This window comes from Oryzias melastigma, linkage group LG10 (assembly GCF_002922805.2).
Source record: "Oryzias melastigma strain HK-1 linkage group LG10, ASM292280v2, whole genome shotgun sequence".
Lineage (NCBI taxonomy): Eukaryota > Metazoa > Chordata > Actinopteri > Beloniformes > Adrianichthyidae > Oryzias > Oryzias melastigma.
In genome coordinates, this window is record NC_050521.1 from 7,225,889 (window position 1) to 7,237,901 (window position 12,013).

At 37.0% G+C, this 12,013-nt stretch overlaps 1 protein-coding gene across 1 annotated transcript; it reads right to left on the reverse strand.

The window, feature by feature from the left end:
• Positions 1-1,452: 1,452 nt before the first annotated feature.
• On the reverse strand, positions 1,453-11,268 carry smyd5 (SMYD family member 5). The gene is made up of 13 exons (XM_024282871.2): positions 11,112-11,268; positions 10,023-10,131; positions 9,483-9,622; positions 7,577-7,698; positions 7,438-7,507; positions 6,806-6,910; positions 6,575-6,637; positions 4,482-4,552; positions 4,294-4,400; positions 4,093-4,149; positions 3,921-4,015; positions 2,111-2,181; positions 1,453-1,864 (listed from the first exon to the last, which is right to left on the reverse strand). Exons 1-13 carry the CDS (start codon positions 11,202-11,204, stop codon positions 1,714-1,716), a joined length of 1,254 nt encoding a protein of 417 aa, XP_024138639.1. The 5' UTR covers positions 11,205-11,268; the 3' UTR covers positions 1,453-1,713.
• Between the last annotated feature and the right edge of the window lie 745 nt (positions 11,269-12,013).

Consider the following 12,013-nt stretch of genomic DNA (forward strand, 5'->3'; position numbering starts at 1 on the left):
TTTTTCAATCTGGTGAGAGTGCAAACGTTAGAATGTGTGATGGGAGACAGCGGCAGCCATCACACTTTAGTGGAACCATAATATAAAATACAGTTCTCCATAAATGGCGAGCAGTAACTGACAGAGTAATTTTCCAGTCAAGGTCTCCATAATGCATTACATGAGGGTTAACTTGAACTCATACATCACAGGATGAGAAACCAGCCTGTATTTTTTCACGACTGGAAATTCCTGGAACTACAAGGCTGCAATTATAATGAAATGATGAAATGAAATGATTTGACTGCACCGAATGATCCCAAAGTGAGGCAAAGCAGCAGCAAACGAACAGATCTCCGACTATTTACTTCATCTTATCAAGAATAATTTATTTTGGTGTGAATCCTGAAGATCAAACAGTTACATCAGTTCTGACAAAATGTGGATTTTAAAACTAATTTCCAGGAATGTTGGATTTGTTTTTTAACAGAAGTAGAACTAAAAGACTTTGCTCTTACATTGGCAAACTAAACTAAAATTAATTATTACCACAACTGATGTTTAAGTACGAGTGAGATAACTCTTTCTCTGCACAAAAATGTTCCCTGAAATAAAAACTTGATAATTCTGTCCAAAATTGAACAGAAAAATTAAGGGACTCCTTAACTGTTTATATTTCAGAGCCTTTTTTTTTATTTTACATATATTTTTTACAACTTCACAATTTATTCAATTTATCTTCAAAACTGTTTAAAAAATACTAAAATAGTCCAAAAAAACTCAATTAAGAGTAGTAAAATCAGTTCTTTTTAGTCTTCAGAACTCCAAAATAATTTAGATCAGACCATTTTTATGTTTTTATGAAAAAGATCTAACATGTGGAGAAAACATTAAAATGTATAAATCTAAAAATACAGCAAAATAAGGTCAAATTTATGTGAAATTGTACAAAAAAATAGAAAAGGGCAAAGCTCCACTAAACTACATGTTTAAATGATTTATTCCAAGGGGTATCATAATTATAACTCTACTCATGTTTGTTTTAGACCTAAACTTTTAAAACATAAAAATCCTTCTTAGGGACCTTAGGATCCGTCATTGTAAAGCTGATTGGTAAATAGAGTAGCGTGACTAGCGTGGACTCACCAGGAAAAGCTACAAAGCACAGGTTTGGAATCATATTTGCACAAGTGCCTGAATAAACAGAATAAACTAATAAAACTAAATGTTCATGAACGATTGGACAGCAACACAAATATTAAATTGCATGGATGAAAGCAGGAAATAACCCTCATCCAATTATCCTTCTGGACTCCTTTGTGCTCCTAAGAGGAGGTGAATGGAGGTTTTAACCTGCAGACGGACACAAACACAACATGCATGTTTTTTATTGCTGACTGTGCACTTGATTTATCATTAAGCGGTTAATGGTTATTCTTATTTGCAAAGAAAGACATCTTAAAAAAATGTTTTGCAAAGTTTTTATTTATGTATTTGTTTGTGGACAAACAGTAAAAGCCTCCAAACTTGTGGAGCATCCAAAGCATTAGTCCACGGCTCGTGCTTCATGTCGGCGTCTGATCTCTAAAACAAAGCAGGAGTGAGGCGTGCTGCTGGCAGGACTTGGCCCAGACGCCGGGGCGGCTCTGGCCACGTTTGGGTCTTTGGAAGTGCTCTTTTGTTCCTGTTGGCTTCATATCTGCAAAAAACCTCTTGAGATGCGCCGGGCTTTCATTAAACATCTGTCATCTCTTCTTCCATCTCGTCCCCCTCTGTCTCGCCCTCTGCCTCGCCCTCCTCTTCCTCTTCCTCCTCAGATGTCACGTCCAGCTCGTCCGCCTGAGCCTCGCACTTCACGCACGCACAGGCAAACAGGTAGTTCTCCCTGGAAAGACAGAGTCGGGTGATTCTGCTGAAACCACATCAAACCCAGCAGCTGAGAACAAGAAACGGGACAGTTCAACACAGGAAGGAGAGTAGGAGGAGAGAAATACTGACAATCTGCTATCTACATCTCTTGTAACTGTGTGGGAATCCAAAGATCTTTTTTTTTTTCATCATCCTAATCCATAAAAATGATGCAAAAGCGCTCCTGCTGGAGGACACTGTGTTGACGGTTCAGATGTTTTACCTCAAGATTTTGTGCCTGCTGTGTCGGCTTCGGTCCCGCTGACAGCAGTCCAGGTAGCTGATGCAGATCTCCTATAAGTAAACGTTAGAGAACCACATTTAGAGACACACTTTTGAGCAACTTACGAAGTGTTCCAAGTAATTATGATGATGCCGCTTTTAGCCTAGATTAAAAACCTGTGTCGTTTTCTAGGACATAGTTCACAAGTCAAGGGCCGGGGGCCGGATCCGGCCCTCCAGATCATTTTATTTTATTGTTATTAATGGCCAGATGTTATCTTTCACTTATTTGTAACTTGTATAATTTTGACAAAATATATTTTTATGGAGAGTAAAATATTGAAAGTCGTTTAAGGTTTAAGTTGATTTGTTCTAGAATAATTTTCCTGCCTTTTTATCATTCCTAATTCTGTTAAAAAACTATGGTTTTAAAATTCTTGAACTATTTTGGAGTTTACAAACATTTTTTAGGCTACTTTGAAGTTTAGCTATTTTTTCAGCTACATGCTAGCTGTTTTGATTGATTGATTTATTTTTTTGGCATTTCGCTAATATTTTAGTTAGCTATCAGTTTCAGCGTTTTCAGCTGTCAGTTTCAGCATCTTCAACTATCAGCACTAGCATCGTCAGCGGCCAAATTCAGCTTACAGCATTCACACTAGCATTATTGTAATTAATACTATACATCTAGTTCATAATAATGTCAAAAGTTACGTTTTTAAAGTTTTAAAAATTGAGTTTTAGCGTGTTTAATAAATGCTTGTCTTGTTCGGCCCGTGACCGAAGGTGTGTTTTGGATTTTGGCCCCCTGTGCGATTGAGTTTGACACCCCTGACATAGTTTCTGCAGGAGTTCATTAGAAATTTGATGCAGACCAAGCCCACCTTCACTTCCCGTCATCCATTTGTTTACACGCTCTCAGATTGGGCCTAAGTCGCTCCTTTGGGAGAACAGTCTAACATTTCAGAACAAATCCGCTAAGCCCAGCGTGAATAATAAATAAATACAAGTATACTAATCTTTTGATCTGTATAGGAAAAAATGTCAAAGTTTAAGAGGAAAACAATCAGATTTGTTTGTTTTGGATGACACTTCTTCTGAGACTGTCAGTAGCAAATACACTTAGAAACAGCGCCCTCTAGCGTTTGTTAGGGGAAACAACAGCTAGAGGACAATTGGTGTTTACTGGGAAAATAACAAATATTTGAGCCAATTTATGTCCAAAAAACCCACAAATAAATCTCTCCTGAGTATAAGTCGCACCCCTGGCTAAACTATGAAAAAAAGAGCTACTTATACTCCGGAAAATACAATATTTCTCTGTAAGTGAATGCATCAGAATGGAGAGGAGCTGGGATATTGTGGCACGTCCAGGATATTTTCTATGTCACAAATATGATCACAAACGTTTTTGTTTGTTCTCGATTCGCACCAATATGAATAAAGAAATACTAAGAAAGTCAAATGTAAGCTTAATTTTCATAACATCATCAGAAAAATGCAAAAAAATTGTTAAAAAGACGATTTTCCTCAGAGTGGGTCTTTAACTCTAGAGTGTTAATGTACTGATTCACAGGAGATGCTCCGTCTTTCCCTCTTTGCAGTGAAAGCAGCACTGCTGCTGTCGCATTACTGTGCCACCAAGACGCGATGCTTCTCAATCTTTCTGACAGCTTGACAAACCCGCTTGGTCCTAAAAGGCTCAGCCTTCTAATACTGTCTGACAAGAGAGAGCGCAGAAGCTGCAGAGGGCCGCTCTGCCCCGTCCACCAAAGGCCAACGTTTAAGAGTGGGAACTCGGACCGGCTGACCTCTCCTGGGTTGATGTCACTGAGGGCGCAGAGGTGGAGCAGGAAATTGTTTTCGGGGAATGAGGCCTCTGCGTTTGGCACGCAGCTGTGGTTACCTGCACGGGTCAAACACGGCGTCAGATGTGCTTTTAACATACGTGCACAACAAAAGGGAGACGCCGCACACACTCACAAGAGCTTTGGAGCAGATAAAGTCCAGAGCCCTCACAGTTCAGGAAATCTCCCGTTTCTGTAGGAACAAAAAACACAGAAATGATGGTTTCTGAGCTCTCTTCTGGGTCTGCATCTCAACCCAACAATGTGACCATTGAAATCTTCTCAAAAATAAGTATTTGTTCCAGAAAACACTGCAGGAGTGAGATAAATCTGTGACCTTTCTCAATGTCCTTGTACAGCTGGTCGATAAAAGAGTCCAAGTGCTCCCTCTGCTGGGCGGGAAGCTCCAGCGCATCGCAGGCATGAACCCACTGACTCAAGGAACTGTGAGGGGGGGGCACACAGACCGGAGAGTGAGAACGGAGCAAGAGAGACGGGCTTGGTGACCGACGGGGGTTGGCTCACCTGGTGCCGATGCCTTGTCCATTTGTTCCCACCAGCGCGAAAAGAGAGCGGAAACCCTCAGGAAGAAACCACTGAAACATGAAAATCCTTTCATCAGCTGTTTGGGCTGAGAACACCAACGAGATTTACAGATTTGTTCATGCAGAGACTTTGAACTAAACAAAAAGACTCGATGATTGAATCAGTTGCATGTGAAATAAATCCTGATTCTAGTCAGCAACTAAGACTGGACTGAAAATAATAAAAAAAAAAATAGATTTTTGTTGGATTGTTTCTACATAAAACACAAATCCCTCATATTCCTGAAAGATAAAGTTGTAAATTGTTGCTCCATAGTTTGAAAGTAAATATAAATATAAGAAACTTTCCAAAAAATTTGTTTTTAGTTAAAATTTTTGCTTTAAAAAGCACAAAAAATGGCAAAATAATTAAACTAAAATATTTGTGATTATAATTATTGGCATAGCTAATAAATAAATTAATGCAAAATACTGTAAAAAAATTATATTGAATCATTTTATTAATAAATATAAATATCCGAAGTAAATACAAAATACAGTTAAAAAGAGTATCTTAAAAGTTGACACAGCAGAACAGTTCACTCTCACCTCAGATTTGAAAAATGCAACAAAAAAAGGGGGCGGGGTTTGTTGAGGCAGAGTGGTGTGGTTTGGATCTGTGATTAACAGTGACAGTGAGTCTAGCTTGATGTAATGTCCCTGAGTCTTCAATAAAAAGAGTGGTACCGAGCAAAGCAATGCAAGTATCTCCACAGAACTTTCCATTAAAGTAGTAAAATGATGACGCTAGTATCATAAGGTATTAAAACGCTAACGTTTTAAACAAACAATCCAGAGTGAAACGTTCATTGCAAACCCTATCAACAGAACAGAGTTTGCCAATGCCAATTGCAGTCAACCACTGTTGCCTAATCTCCAAGTCCACTGGAAAGTTGTGCAAGCCAGTAGATTTTTGAAAACTGAAAACAACGCACCTACGAGCTATGCTTAAGCTAACACGATAACCACTGAACATTACAGAATCAAAGATGGGCGGGGCTTTTATACTGGAGCTGCAGATCATGATGACGTGAAACCCCCAGTTGACCAATCACAAAATGTACCTGCAATATCTCGTTTCAACCATCAGGGGGCAGCACACAGATGGTTTTAGACTAAATATGTTTATTTTAAATTGTCAAAATGTGGCAAGGACCAACTGACAGCACTTTCAAAGCCCTATTTGTAAAAGTCAACAACCAAAAAAGTTGATTTAGTGTTTGGTTACCCTTTAAATACACGTTTACATAGACCTTTCATTGGAAGTGGTCGCTTGTATGCACGATAATAAGGACAGTAAGAACGTGGACTCGGACCAATCACTGCTTACTGACGACATATTTATCGTTTAAAAAAAAGGGCAACTTCACCTGCTTGATTCAGTTGGAGACAGAAGTTAGTCTTTTACTATGGTTAACGTCACACTCACAATTCTCCTATATCAGTGGTGTCAAACTCAATCACACAAGGGGTCAAAATCCAAAACACACCTTAAGCCGCGGGCCGAACAGGATAAACATTTATTGAACACTCTAAAACTACATTTTTAAACTGTATTTTTATCATAATTATGAACTAGATATGTAGAATTAACTGTGATAATGCTAGTGTGAATGCTGTAAGCTGAATTTGGCCGCTAAAGATGATAGTGCTGATAGCTGAAAACGCTGAAATCACTGAAGCTGATAGCTAGCTAAAATATTAGCTAAATACCAAAGTTGCTTAAAAAACTAAAAGAAAAAAAACTTAAGTTAGCCAAAACAACTAACATGTAGCTTAAAAAATAGCAAAACTTTAAAATTGCCTAAAAAACTGAAAAAAGCCTCAATTAGACAAAAACATTTAGCTAAAATATAAACGAAACTCCAAAATGGCCTAAAAAAAATTGGAGTATTTGCCAAAATAGTCCAAAAAGCTAACAGAATGCCAATTTTTAACGGGCCTTGACTTTGACACGTGTCCTATACAGTCAATGCCAGAACTTTTAGCTGCAGCAACATTTTCACTTCAGGGCTAAAATCCCTTTCAACTTACCCGGTTGAGATGGTCATCATAAAGCGCTGCGCTAAAAAGACTTTGTAACAAGGCCAACTGCCCCTGCAGACACAATGTGACAAAAACAAAGGTTAGTTAATAGATCAGATTAGCATGGTTAGCTACAGCGGGACTCTGAAGGGACAGCTTTCCAACTCGAATCTTTTGAAATCTATCATGCATTTTTACAGCTTTGTGTGTGTGCTGCAGACAAAAAAAAGGAGGACTCACCCTGAACTGCTCTCCCAGCAGCTTGTGAGCGATCTCCTCCTCCTCGTTCGCAGTCCGGCTGCAGAAGTGGGAAAACAGCTTCTGCCAGCGCGCTTTGTCTTTAGCCTGCTCAAAAAGACCAACACTGTTAGTAACCCTCAGATAATAGCTGCTGTGTATGAGAATGATGACTCTTAGCAATAAAGATTAACAAAATACATATCGGGTTTGACTTGAAGTCCCACTATGATTTTTTATCTATTGTAAAAGTGGTCTTTTCATATGTTGTTTTTAGCCAAAATCAAACAATCTGTGAGGTTTTCTAGGACAGAGTTTCGCCTGTTACAGGGGAGCAAGCCCGCCCCCTTTCTCCTCTCCATTTAAGTGGAGGACAGAGCTCATGATCCGCCCAGCATACTTTTTACGTCACAAATAAGCTCTTTTTGCAATAACAATTTGAGTAAAGAAATACTCAGAAATTCAATTTTGAGAGGATTTTTCTTTATAAATGTCCTACACTGAAATGCCACAGAACGTGTAAAAAATACCAAGAAAACATCATTTCCATCATAGTAGATCTTTAAATAGTTTTCATTTCATATCCACAGATATTGGGAAAATTGCAGCAGAAATATCAAACCTGTAGTACCCACCTGCTTGACTACAGCTACCATTCTGGCCATAAGCATGATGCTGGAGGTCTCTGGGGGGTAATGCATGCTCCTGAAACAACAAAGAGTCTCTTAATTTGAGGAAAACCAAAAGCCAGCTGATCGGGTCGAGCGCTGTCACCTCCATGCATCTTTAAGCTTGTTGATGGGGTGATCTGGATCCTCCTGAGACGGACCCAGACACAGAACGCGATGGTACTGATCTGCCGCGGCCTGTCGGCACTCGCTGCTGCAGTACAGGACCTGCAAAAAGAGGATGTTTTCATTGTGATTCTCCGGCTCCTTTCTGTACGTTTTTGACATAAAAACTCAATCACACTTTCAACAGTTTCAGCAACACAACGTTCAGCTCCTTCAGAATATTACTGCTTGTATTTTTGGTATTCATAAACTTTATATTTTTGACATTTTGAGCAAAATATGCCCAATAATAGATGAATGAGAAAATTTTCAACATTTTAAGTAGATTAACAACAAGTCTTTAAATGTTTTATGTGCTATGTTTTCATCCTTTACTGTAATTTTCAAAAAAATTGGAGTTTACCTAATATTTAGGCAACATGCTAACATTTTTAGCTAGTCTATTATCGACTGTTTTTTTAGGCTAATTTAGAGTTTAGCTTCTATTTTAGCAACATGCCAACGTTTCTGACTAATTTAGTTTACTAAATTTTAGGCTATTTTATAGTTTAGCTAGTATTTAAGAAACACACAAAATATTTTGCAAAATTTGTATGTAAGAGATTTTTAAGCAATTTTACTACAATTTTTACAGAAATTTGGGTTAATATCAGCACTTTTTAATAGTTATTTAACGGAGTATCTAGTCTTTTAGCAAATGTAACATTTTGCAAATAGTTTTCAGCAAATCCCTTCCACAATTAAAGCAAACAAAATCTTTTATAGTAAATAAAAAAAAAAAATGGAGTTTAGTTAATATTTTAACAACATGCTAACGTTTTTGGCTAATTTGTTGTCTACTGGGTTTTTTAGGATAATTTAGAGTTTAGCTTCTATTTTAGCAACATGCTAATGTTTTCGACTAATTTAGTTTACTGAGGAATTTCTGGGCTATTTTAGAGTTTAGCTAGTAATTAAGCAACAAGCTAATAGGCTAAATTGGCACCTACTAAGGTTTTTTTGTGCTAATTTTGATATTTAGTTCATATTAATGAAACACACTAAATGTTTTTGCAAAATTGGAAAGTATTAGGGTTTTTTAAGCAATTTTACTACAGATTTTTCAGAAATTTAGGTCAACTTCAGCTCTTTTTCTTAGTTATTCAACAAAATTTCCAGTCTTTTAGCAAATTATACATTTTGCAAATCAAATCTCTTCCACAATTAAAATAAACTCCGTCACAATTTTCAGCAAAAAGCTTCAGCCTCTTCAGCGACTACTTTCAGCAAAAAGCATCCACACTAGCATTATCAGGGGTAATGCAACTTTTCTAGTTATGATTGTTTTTTTTTGCCAAAAACCTGATGTTTTCTAGGACATATTTTCTGCAGAGCAGCAAGAGTTATTATTAGAAATTCACCTCAGAGTTTTGGATGTCCTACAATAAATAAATACTCAGAGATTTAAAGCTTAATTTTCTTTATACATGTCCTCCATCATCAGAAAATTGTCAGGAGAACATGCTAAAAAAATTTTGGATGCATGCACACATGTGCAGGTATATTTCATAAACTAGTCAAGTCTTCAAAGCCCAGGTCTGCTGCCACATCCATCTTTTTCAAACAAGATAAATGAGGCTGCAGCTTCAGAACACCAAATCACACAAACCATGAAATTATATGTTAGTCCTTTTAGTGCAGCTCTAGTTTGGCCTGTTTGTGCTCGAGGCGATGCTGTCTGGATAATAAATAAAACACAAAGTGTGTGGGAGGCCTTCAAGGGCGAGCTGGTTTGCTTAATATAAAATAGATGCTTTACTGATCTGCCCGCGAGGAGCCAGTACAAATCAATGGGGTTGTAGGGCGCCCCCCCCAACCCCCTGCAGTGGGGGTGGGCAGGGTCATACCTGACACTGAGGGCAGGCTTGGTGCAGCTCGGGGCGAACGCGGCACAGCTCAGGGTGGGGAAGGATGAGAGCGGGGTTCCCGCTGAGTCTCCTGGCGTTCTCCTCCGCCGTCTCCAAAGCACGTAAGCAGTAATCGCAGGCTGACAGGGGCGCAGCAACAAAAACAGAAGGGATTCTGGGATATGCTGACACTATAAATTTGTAAAAACTTAGTAATAATAAAGCATGCAAGGTCTGAAAAGAAAAAAGTTTATCAAAAAAAGTGTATTTTTGGTGAGGTTTTATTATTAACTTTTTCTTTCAAAATAAAAGCTCTGCTACTGATGTTTAATCAATAGTGCGTCTTAGCCAGAAATATTTTAAATAAAAATCTGTTTCATAAAAGCAAAAATATGATAGAAATGATGACTTGAATAATTTAAGAGAACTATTCCAGTCTGATTAATCCATTGCTTGTCTTGATGCTGCTGGTCTACAGTTTTATATATTGCATGGCATCAAAAGTGAGGTTTTCTGTACACCTTAATATGAAAATCTCACCTTTGTACTTGTATAAAGAATTCCACAGGAACTGCGCAGACACCAGGGGGCGCTCCGTGAAAATGATGTCTCCTTTCTTGATGCTGTGTTTGGCAAAGAGACCTTTACCCTGAAAGAAAGCAACAATAAAGCATGACAGCTCTCAGAATCAACCTCTGAACTGAACAATAACAACATACACTAAATAATATACTATAATAGTATATTATATCTGCAGTTCAAAGAAATTTATAAAAAACATTTTTTTATCAACGTTCCAGCTTAGTCACTATGGCCTCTATATAATTTATTTCTCTTTTGCGTGTCTTTTATTTTGAAATCCACCCTCCTGTCCAATTTTTTTAGGTATAGCTGCAAAATGTCTAGTGCAGAAACATCATTTTGAATTATATTTAGAAATTGCATATTTACAAAGATCAGTGGTATAGATTGTGTACTATAAAACCCAGATGTCGACCTGCAGCAATAATCCATAAATAAATCCAATTTCTGCAGAATCATCATTAATAGAAACAAAACCTGAAAATAATGCACATCTAACTAAACAAATTTGCAATATAAATGTAGCATAATGGGGTTTCCCTGTGCCTAACCCAGTGACTGTATAAAACACCGGAAATAAATCACTCTTTCAAAATAAAAGAGATGACACCCTTAAAAATAGAAAAATACTTTTAAGTGTAGAAATCAGGATTTTTTTTAATCATTATTATTATCCGTGATTTCTTTTACAGAATACTCGTGTGGTTTACATGCAGGTTTTCTCTTTCTTATTGGTATTTTTATGATGTTTTGCTAGATTTTTTTCTAGTAAAAGTTTGTCTTCATTTACTTTTTACGCACAAAGGTAACATGACCTGCAGATTTTATGAAACAAAAAATGACATAATCACTAGAACATTAAATGTATATTAGTCTGTCACAGTTTGTTTTCATGGATAACTGGAGAAAATTCGTGTATTTAGTCAAAGCTGAGCGTGCAGGTGCTGCAGGATTCACGTAAACAACAACAGCGTCGCTATGGGGGGAAAAAAACTTCACCGTAATTCCACCTTTGGTGCAATTTTAATTTAATCAAACATCTCTCACCTTTAGATTGTCTATAAATCTGACTTCAACGCTGCTGACGGTTTTACCGGCGTCCACGCACAGAGAAAACATGTCATCCAAGGGAGCCGCCATGTTTCTGATGAACTCTGACCTTTCCAACTCGATCCGTGGTTTCAGAGAGGCAGCAGCGCCCTCTGCTGGACTATTGACTAACTGCACCCGTCATGTTTGTTTTCTTTCATTTTAAGAAACCAAACAAAGAAATAGCCAAAAACGGCCTGCTGCACTTTTTTCCTTTATTGTTTCTACATGATAACAAGAAAACAACTTCATTATAATGAGATAATGAAGTTTGTTTTCTAATGATACTGAGACTATCCTAATAACAAAGATTTATTTACACAAAATAAAAGTCATCTAAGTGGGAGGAGTGATTTTTTTTATTTTAAATCTATTAGAGCAAAAATTGCAGATTTTGTAATTTATTATGGTTTCTATTTGATTTTTGTAACTATTTACCCCAAATTTGTCTTAAAATTGTCTGTTTAAAATTACTTAATTCCAGGTGAGAAATGTAAACGTAGTATGTGATTTGTTGTTTCAAAATAAAATACTTAGATTGCAAAAAATAATATTTTTAAAAGGTGATTTAAAAAAAAATGTCTTAAAAAATGTCTTAAAAAAAGCGTCCATCTGTTTTTTTCTGAATAAAAAGGGATATACTGAAAAGCAATAATAATTTACACAAAATAACAGTCATCTTAGTGGGAGGAGAGACATTTTATTTTGAACCTATCAGAGCAAAAATTTTAGACTTTATAATTTTGGTTATTGTAATTTAAAACGTAAATGTAACTATGAAAATAATATACAAATGTGATGCAAAGGACACAGCTGTCTTTATTTGCTTACTTTTTCTTGATGAAACAAAAGAGACAGAC

Excerpts from the sequence above, each read along its gene's own strand:
- smyd5 (XM_024282871.2), bottom strand. The coding sequence starts at position 11,204 with ATGGCGGCTCCCTTGGATGACATGTTTTCTCTGTGCGTGGACGCCGGT. Across the intron at positions 4,401-4,481 it reads GGACAAGGCATCGGCACCAG|TTCCTTGAGTCAGTGGGTTC; the intron begins GTGAGCCAACCC and ends CCCCCCTCACAG. Across the intron at positions 4,150-4,293 it reads GTACAAGGACATTGAGAAAG|AAACGGGAGATTTCCTGAAC; the intron begins GTCACAGATTTA and ends TTGTTCCTACAG.